The 9860-nt window shown below is 35.1% G+C and overlaps 1 protein-coding gene across 1 annotated transcript; it reads left to right on the top strand.

The window, feature by feature from the left end:
* The first annotated feature begins 205 nt into the window (after positions 1 to 205).
* Positions 206 to 6872, top strand: LOC121425146 (mediator of RNA polymerase II transcription subunit 28-like). Its single transcript, XM_041621141.1, has 4 exons — positions 206 to 346; positions 3454 to 3520; positions 4929 to 5041; positions 6335 to 6872. Exons 1-4 carry the CDS (start codon positions 281 to 283, stop codon positions 6722 to 6724), a joined length of 636 nt encoding a protein of 211 aa, XP_041477075.1. The 5' UTR covers positions 206 to 280; the 3' UTR covers positions 6725 to 6872.
* Positions 6873 to 9860: the final 2988 nt, after the last annotated feature.

The raw sequence follows: 9860 nt of genomic DNA, 5'->3' as shown, positions 1-9860 counted from the left end.
ATGTAGATAATTTTTTATCAATGTCAAATGAATTTTAGTTTTGATAACATTTAAAAATAATCATAATTTTTAAGAATCGGATTTTCTTTGACCGTAAAATGCCCTCTAATTTGTTGAGAACGCTATATCTATTTTTGTACTTTTTATTTTGAGTTTTATTAATAAGGCTATTAACGTCAGTCTCTGAACAAAAAGGTTTGCACAGGATCTTTCGTGGAGGTTGTGTGGCTCATCCTAGACCTGTAATTATCACCATTTAAAATAATCATTATCCTGAGAAATGGCTACTCACGTTGGTCAAAGTACAGACCGACACCTAATTGACGAACTGGAAGCAGCCTTTAAGGTAGGATACTTGAAAAAAAAGGAAGAAAAGAATCATGAGCAGATGAGAATAGACGCTGGTCTCTACTTAAAAAAAACATGATTAAGTTTATACTCAATTTCAATCAAACAAGTTGAACTTAACTGTCTTAAGTTAGGCCCTTGTCTTACGTTAGACCGTTAAGTTAATGGGGGCGGGGGGAGGGAGGGGCTGTGACCCAACAATTTTACTTATGGTTAATCATGATAATTTTTTTTTCACTAAAAAATTAAGTTGATGATCCGACATTATTGATATTATCAATAAAGACATAATGTACCTTATATTCTTATGAGTAACTTAAGTTGCAAAAACTCTCATAAAATAATTGAGAGAAATATGATTTGCTTGGAAAAACCTTTCAGACCTTTTCAGATTGAACAAAAAGATGGTCAGATTCCGGCCCCCCACTATTTAGGGTATAGTGCATTCATTCAATGAACAAGGTTATATAATATAACCTTGTTCTCAGTTATATCTCCATGTGTGACAAAATAAGGGTGGCAATGTTTGGCTTATTTTCTCTTTTTCTTTGGGGCAAATGCTTGATTTTTTTACACTGACAGTTTCCATTAGACCTGTTAATTCATACCGCTTGGCTCTTATTTGAATTTGATTCTTTATATCATTTTTTCTTAATTAAAAAATAGAGATCAAAAAATGAAAATTTTCTTGCCATATTACTTTCCACCAATAGAGGGCGTACACAAAAATATGCCCAAAATTCAAGTTTTTGAGCGCTCTGGTGAATACAAAAATTATTCCCACATTACTAATGATAAATAAATTAAAACTATATGGAAATTAGTAATTTTGGTCACAAAAGTGATATTTTAATGATTTTTTAAAGTGTGTGCTCTATACAGCATTGGCATACCATAGTCCTACCTGTAGATTCTCCACAGGCCAGATGGTAGCAGTGAACAAGTGGTATAGTGAGTGATTGTATTACCGACCGGCCTTTTATTACCGAACGCGCTCATCATATGCGTCAGAAAATAATCAAATACGCCCAAACCTTTGCAAAATCCTTCCAAAGGGAACTTGAATAGAAAAATTATCAAAAACACAATTTTGAAGTCTTTATATCCTCAAAACAATAAAATATGGTCAAAATAGCTCATCAGTGACTTTGTTGTTTTCCCAAATTTTCCCAAAGAAAACACACATTCGGTAATACGATACATTTTTCAAGTGACCAAAATATTTCACTTGCGAAGAGAGGTTCGATTGGAAGCTGATGTCGTAAAAATGAAAAACAATTTTGGCAAAATTTCTGCATATCGTCGGCCTTATGCCAAAAGGGCCTTAACCCGATTTTAGGGGTTCTGAATATTTTATAATAAATTTAACACATTTCATGTAAAACTTAATAACTTAACACGTTTATCGAAATTGGCTTCAAAAGCAAAAAACGACCACAAACTTTTGATTATTAGAGAGGCCAAAACCTTTAAACGCCATTATCTCGGAATGGCCAAAAGCAGTTAAGGCCCTTTTGGCATAAGGCCGACGATATTTATATTTTGTAGGTATTTGTCTATTTATGGTGAAAGTTTGGTGAATTTTATTAGAATAAAGTGTTTGCTCAATGTACCCCGTATCTCAGGTGAGCTCTCATTCCAACCCCCTATCTCACTCAGGACAGACAACCTTCCCCCCCCCCCCTTTCATCTCATGTAAGCTGTCATTACAATAGAGGTTCCCTGATGCCATGATGGAGGACTAGCTTCCAGTAAAAAGAGGCCCTAGCAATTTCAGGAATGTGATCCCAGGATTTGATCAATTTTCTATGATATGATTCAAGATATTTTATACCCCCTTTTTATAAATTTGTCAGGAGTCCAAAGAGAGAGAGAGAAAAAAAAAATGCACCCCCTTTTCAAAGAAATCTCCAGGTAAAAAGTCAAATACACCTCACCTTTTTTTGTAATTTGCGGGCCGGACTTGTCCTGCAAAAAAGTACTCCTTTACCGGACATTTTGGGAACACGCATGTGATCCCTCCGACCCCGGAGTTGGGGGGCCGGGGATCAAATGATAACAAAGTTATTTTTTATATGTAGGCTAGTTGTCATCAATTTCAAGTCGTCTTGCACAGCAAGACGACCAAAAACGGATGTCATTTTAACTTCTCCGGGGTAATAGGCCCAAATAATTTATTAATATGTTTTCTTTATTCTCTCTCCGTCTTTTCCCCACCCATTTTCCATTTTTTTTTTCAATTAAACTTGAAATATCGATTTGGGCGACTATCTCTCTGACCCCTCATGCTTTCACATTTGATAAACAACATGAAAAGAAATTTAGAGAAAATTGTGTAGGATGGTTAAAAACGTGTTAATAACGTTCAGCAAAAAAAACATACGAAATTAATATGTTACTTAACATGCTAAATCCTTTATTTATTTTTATTCGATTTTCAATATAATTATTTTTTGCTGAGATTAATTTTGATCAATGAAAATTAATTGTTGGATTTGGGATAACTTGAGATGATGAATGAGGAAAAAAATCTGCAGTAACAAAATAGCCTATTGAATTTAGATATAGATTATACCTATAGCTTACGAATTCATCACAATCATCACAAAAAAAAGTTCATTGTACCTATAAAAGAAAAGATTATGGAAAGTCAGTTGTCCGCCCCTATGTCATGTTAAAAGCAATAATGCAATAATGTAGTCTCAACTCCTTCACTTTGAAATGTTGTACATGTATATTTTTTGTATTCTTAATGCTTATATTCTTATATGAACTTCCATAAAGTTATCAACTTTAAAAATTGAATAAAAATTGATCATTGATTTTTTATATCAGCCATACTTTTTAAGCTATGTTTGACTATTTCCTCTTACATATTTGAAGGTCCACACCCTTATAATATATTCATTTTTGTGTCAGGCAATATTAGTCTGGGATTTCTGTACAGATTGTAATCCCTTCCCACCCATAAATAATGTATTGGTTTTATTTAGCAGCCATTTTAAAGGTGTAATATTTATTTATTTATTTATTTTGTTTTCAAATGCTTGGTATCAACTGAAAGACTAATATTAATTGGAATATTTGTTTGCTGGTTTCTTTCAGGCATGTTTGTCTTCATTAATTGCTCAAGAGAATGTCCATGTAAATGATCAGATGGAACTCAAAACAAGTAAGTATAAGCCCCGGCCCCCCCACTCAGTTTTCTTTAGGGTACGCCTATGCTCGTTCCCTCCCTTTGAAAGCACCCCCCTATCGAAGGTTTGCAAACATTTCTGAACCCCCCTTTCGAGGGTTTTTTGCGGCTTTTTCTGCCTTGGAGACCCCCCTAAATCCTGAACATTGCTCAATGTACCCCCTCTCTCACATAAGCTCTCATTCCAACAAAACGTCTGTACTTTTCTTTTCAAAATGAAATAATCCTGAATGAGCTATCAAAACTAGCAGGAGTCTCAGAAATTTGTTTCTGGTATTATTTTTCTATGTTATTCAAGATATTTTATAACCCCCTTTTATAATTTCTCAGGAGTCCAAAGAGAGATATAAAAAACACCCCCTTTTTAAAGAAATCTCCGGGTGAAAATACAAATATACCCCCCTTTCTTACAATTCGCCAGCCGGACTTATCCCTTGAAAAAGTACTCCTTTACCGGACATTGTGGGAACACGCATGCTGTCCTTCCGACCCTGGAGTGGGGGGGGGGGGCCGGGATATAAGCCCTGTAGATGATGCTCCACAGGTTGTAAGATGCAATGCTGAATTTAATCACAGGATTAGCCTTGGGACAAAGATGCCAAGTTCAATGACCAACAGTCATTCTTTAGTAGAATAACGGTCAAGGTCTTATGTACAATGTATGGGGATAAGCTGTGATGCATGTATGAAAACGAGATGGGGGGGGGGGGGTGAGCAACACACCCTAATTTATGATTCTCACACTTGATGCCTGTGTCTTGGCATGTCTGGAATGTAGAGATGTATGTCTTCTTCTTTGTTCTTCCCCATCAAGGGTCAGCAGTCATCAGCGAGTTGGATATTGCGTCGGAGGAGTTTCTCTTTGAAACAAATTTTCATTTTTAGTAATTTCTTAATGAAAATGCTTCAAAAATCATATCTTTCAAAATTTAATTTAAAATAGAGTCTACAATTTAGAAATGTAGAGGGATTGAAATGATTTGTTATTAATTGAGCAGAATAAAAAGAAGATAAATGGTTTCATTTGAAAGAAAAGTTATTAATGGAAATATGTATACATTTAGAATTTTGACCAAGTTCTGCTTAAATCAGTAATATAATTCTTTTATGAGTTTATCTTTTTGTGGTCTGGATACAAGTGTAAGATGCAGGTCTGCCTTACTTGTTTTGTTCTAATGGATATACCTATTTGTTCACTTCACTCTCTCTCTCTTTAACACTTTAAATGTGTTTGTGTTTTTTTTGCAATATATTGGAATAAATAGTTAATTTGAAGTTGATGAGTTGTGAAACATAACCGGAAATTACACACACAGTTTCTAATCATTAAGGGTATGTAGATTGATGTTGTTGTTATGAAATAATCTTGTTCTTAAACAATTAGGTGTTGACCAGTCGATGCAGAGATTCCAAGAACTTGCCAAGGAAACTGAGAATTTCTTTCTCCAACGTCAGATGCTTATGGCTACTACAAAACCTGAAAGCATAATCAAAGAGGTGATGTTGATTATCATCATGGCAGCTGTTGAGATCATCATAGCAATCACCATTGATGATTCCAATCAAAATTGATGATGGTGATCGTAATCAGTATTGGTGATTCCAATCAAAATTGTGATGATGGTAATCAGTATTGGTGATTCCAATCAAAATTGATGATGATGGTAATCAGTATTGGTGATTCCAATCAAAATTGATGATGATGGTAATCAGCATTGGTGATTCCAATCAAAATTGATGATGATGGTGATCAGTATTGGTGATTCCAATCAAAATTGATGTTGATGGTAATCAGTATTGGTGATTCCAATCAAAATTGATGATGATGGTAATCAGTATTGGTGATTCCAATCAAAATTGATGATGATGGTAATCAGTATTGGTGATTCCAATCAAAATTGATGATGATGGTAATCAGTATTGGTGATTCCAATCAAAATTGATGATGATGATGGTAATCAGCATTGGTGATTCCAATCATAATTGATGTTGATGGTAATCAGTATTGGTGATTCCAATCAAAATTGATGTTGATGGTATTCAGTATTGGTGATTCCGATCAAAATTGATGATGATGGTAATCAGCATTGGTGATTCCAATCAAAATTGATGATGGTGATGGTAATCAGTATTGGTGATTCCAATCAAAATTGATGTTGATGGTAATCAGTATTGGTGATTCCAATCAAAATTGATGTTGATGGTAATCAGTATTGGTGATTCCAATCAAAATTGATGATGATGGTAATCAGCATTGGTGATTCCAATCAAATTGATGATGATGATGGTAATCAGCATTGGTGATCCAATCAAACTTGATGATGGTTATCAGTATTGGTGATTGCGATCAGAATTGATGACTGCTTTCAGAATTCATTATTGCAGTCTGCATTGTTGGTGATTGCAAAGAGCACTGGTCATGATTGTATTGATAAATTCCAATCCACATCGATGATGATCGTAAAAAATATTGATTATGATTGCAATGAGTATTAACAGTGATTGCTGTAGTATCCATTACAGATTTAGTTTATTGAAATAAATACCGACCGGTATTCATTATGAATTTCTTCCTTTTTATATCCCCCGTTTCTATCCACACTGTTTAAATTGTTCGTAGGAGAAGACTTTAACCTATAAATTCTTCGGAGATGTATAGTGATGACAACAGTATTACTTTTACAACTTTATTTTTTGAAAAGGTTGTTTGATTATTGATTCAGAAGCTTAGTGCAAACAATAAAAGCCAACTTTTAAATGTTGTATTTTTGCCTCTTTTTTATGTATCAGGAGATAGATGATCTGAAGACCGAACTGAACAGGAAGAATGCACTCCTTCAGAAACAACAGACCAAGGTCAACAATTGGCTTGGGATTCTTCAATCAGTAGAATGTGGTGGACCGCCACAGCAACAACCACATGCACAACAACAGCAACTCCACCATGGGCAGATTCAGCAACAGCAACAACAGCTTGCCAGAGGAACCATGTCAATTCCTTCAAGCAACATTCCCCAGCCACAGAGCGGTGGTGGACAACAACATCATGGTGTGGTAGGAGCTGCTACCATCGCAGGTGGTGATGCTACTCCCATTTCAATAGCAACAACACCACTGTCTGGACCATTAGCTCATTTAGAGCAAGCAACTTCAAGTATTGGTGGCTTTGATCGTCGATGATCACGGACAGTTTGTGAACAGTTAACTTTTTTTTATGTGAGACAATGGACCCAGTTGATAGTCGGTGCGTCTTGGTCTAGTGGTTCTGACTCTTGCCTTTGAAACAGAGGGTGGTGGGTTTGAATTTTAGCCATGGCGTGTTTTCCTTCAGCAAGAAATTTATCCACACTGCTGCACTCGACCCAGGTGAGGTAAATGGGTACCCGGCAGGATTAATTCCTTGCATGCACTGAGCGCCAGTGATGGTAGCTTGAGCTAAAGCCAGGGTAATAATAGCAGCGCTTTGTATCCTCAGGCAAAAAGTGCTTTATATATCCAGCTATTATTATTGTTATTAATACCAGATTGGTATGGTCAATACCGAATTTCTGTCATAAGGGAGACTTCCTCTTTTCTTTGACTTGTGACTATTGACTGTAACACAATCTTTTAACCTTGAGACCAACCCCAGACTGCACCAGTAGGTATTTATACCAGCCATTATCTATTGATGGAGAAGCTTGCATTGCAGTAGGTGAATGCTAATCCAGGAGGTGTTTATGAAAGAATAAAGTTCAATTTCATTGATGAAAACATGGAAGCGCACGTCCCATGAGTATGATCTGATAAAATGCTGTGATGCATTAATATACCCCGGCAACTGGCAATTTAAGTGTGTTTTAGTAAACTGAATTCCTTGTGAAACATCCTCAGATAAATATTTGTTCGTGGTAAAGAAAGATTCCTGCCTTTTCTGTATTTCTTCTCAACCCATCGAGGAGGCCTAGGGACGATCAAAATCATGAATTCTGGGCCCCGTCTTACAAAGAGTTACAATTGATCCGATCAATCGTAACTCTATGGAAATCCATCAGTGTCATAATTTTTTTTAACGAAAAATTTGCACAATGTCCTTTGTATGCAAAGAGAAGCGCAGTGAATTTTCAAAAAAACAATGAATGCATGAATATACATCATAGCTGAAAATATTTTGAACAAACATACATAATAGATGTTGACGTTGCTGGCTGTCCATAGTTGCGATTGATTGGATCAATCAAAACTCTTTGTAAGACGGGCCCCAGGTGTTCCATTCCAACAATTGGTGTCACTCAAAATTGTAACCATCATTTGATCATTTGCCACAAACTTGTACATTATGTATATTGCATTATGCAAATCATGCGAATAAACTCAATTGTATATACAGTCAGAGTATGGAGTTTGCAATTTTGTCTTGTTCATATTGACATGAAGTTAGGGTTGTTTTCTCTTATCCATTTTATATTGTGTAGTACAGGGAGTTCCACAGAAAGGGTAACTGGGATTTCTCATTTCTTACTGCATACGTATATTTGATTAATAAAGGTCAGGAAAATGAGTCATTAGGATAATGCCCTCATGTAGTAAAAAGATGGCTTATTATTTCATATTCTTTCTCATTTTAATTAATTCACTAAAATTTGTGAATACAGATTTTTGTCTTTATAATCTGCCATGTTTGAGCAATAAGTATTCAGTCTTGATTTGACTCTCCCTATTAGACACTCATCAACAGTTAGTGCAGAGTCTCTCCTGCAGTTTTTCATTTACAAATAATAACAGCTACCATAGACAAAACAATGGGGTGCAGGAAAGCTGCAATGAGAAGATGCAGAGCATCCTTATAGTGGGATCCCTGCTAAAGACACCTATGACAAATTGCCTAAAGCCTGGCTCACTCTGCGATTCATTGCGATGCGTTTTTTCAAGAAATCACATTTTGCATTAAATATGACAGTTCCAAGAAGTAAAATTATTTTATTCAAAGCATAATGTAAGGAATACGAAAAACATATTTTTACTTTGCGGCAAGCCCTGTGGTCAGAGTAAAGTCCAAATGGGCTTCAAGTCGCAGCCGATGATGACGTCATGATTTGAATGAGTTTTTATTCATTCAGGGAGGCTCGAACAGGACTGAATTTTTATATCAGCAGTCCTTATCAATATTCTGAACTCTGATCTGTAAGATTTTATTAGTTGGAATGTCCATATCAAATGTTATCACAATTTCTTTGAAATTCGGATTGCAACAAATCGCAACAAGTCTGAGCCGGGCTTCAGTTTCAAATTAAATATCATAACACCATTGAGGCATGTAAAATCTATCTTTAATCCATAAACATATTTCATGCACTGCAAATAAGCCGAGAACAGAAATGGATGTGGTGACACTCGCTCTTCTTTAAACATCTCTTGAATTAGCATTGCTCAATTGTGAGGGAAATGATTATTTTTTTTTTGGGGGGGGAGGGGGATGATTTAATTCCCCAATAATGTAGAGGTAGCGTTTATTAGGATATGAATGCAAGGTGCAGTAGGTTTCAGTGAAAATAATGGTGTCTATAGTAATAATCAATACAAACTCAACTGACCAATAAGAAACAAAGCATCACAACTACATTGTATACATGTATCTTGATTTTTATTTATACAAAAAATACTTCACATATAAAGTATACATATAAACTAGAGATGTCACTCACAATGGCACATTTCATTCACAATTTCTAAGTTTATCACTGTTTTTTATAAAAGTGCAACATTTTGAGACCTTAAATACTAACATCTTGACCATTCTGAAAGTTCGGGAAAGAATCTGATTTTTCATCATCCCCCCTCTATATTTTAAAAATTGCTCATTAAAGGGACGGTCCGGGCTGAAAATATCTTTATCTAAATAGAGTAAAATTTACAGAGCAAAATGCTGAAGATCTCAACAAATAACGCAGTTATTGAATTTTAAAGTTTATCAATATTTTGTGAAAACAGTTATAAGCACATCATCATGAATATTCATTAGGTGGGATGATGATGTCACATCCCCCATTTTCCTTTTATGTTATTACATGAAATCATAAATGATTGATTTTTTCATACATGTGTACATGATGTTTCTCCATTATGATGAAATAAGTTGCGGCAATAAATAACTAATGCACTTTATCAGTTGTCAATACAATTGTTTTAGTTCTTGGTAGAAAATTTTTGAATAAACCTAATTTCATATAATAAAATACATAAGAACAAGTAAGGATATGACATCATCAGCCCACCTAATGAATATTAATAAAGACATGCACAGAACTGTTTCACCAGAATAAAGCAAATCTTTAAA

The sequence above is a fragment of the Lytechinus variegatus genome, chromosome 12 (assembly GCF_018143015.1).
Source record: "Lytechinus variegatus isolate NC3 chromosome 12, Lvar_3.0, whole genome shotgun sequence".
In the NCBI taxonomy this organism is placed as follows: domain Eukaryota; kingdom Metazoa; phylum Echinodermata; class Echinoidea; order Temnopleuroida; family Toxopneustidae; genus Lytechinus; species Lytechinus variegatus.
This window is presented reverse-complemented; position numbering and strand designations above follow the sequence as displayed.

Excerpts from the sequence above, each read along its gene's own strand:
- LOC121425146 (XM_041621141.1), top strand. The coding sequence starts at position 281 with ATGGCTACTCACGTTGGTCAAAGTACAGACCGACACCTAATTGACGAA. Across the intron at positions 347-3,453 it reads AACTGGAAGCAGCCTTTAAG|GCATGTTTGTCTTCATTAAT; the intron begins GTAGGATACTTG and ends GGTTTCTTTCAG. Across the intron at positions 5,042-6,334 it reads CTGAAAGCATAATCAAAGAG|GAGATAGATGATCTGAAGAC; the intron begins GTGATGTTGATT and ends TTTATGTATCAG.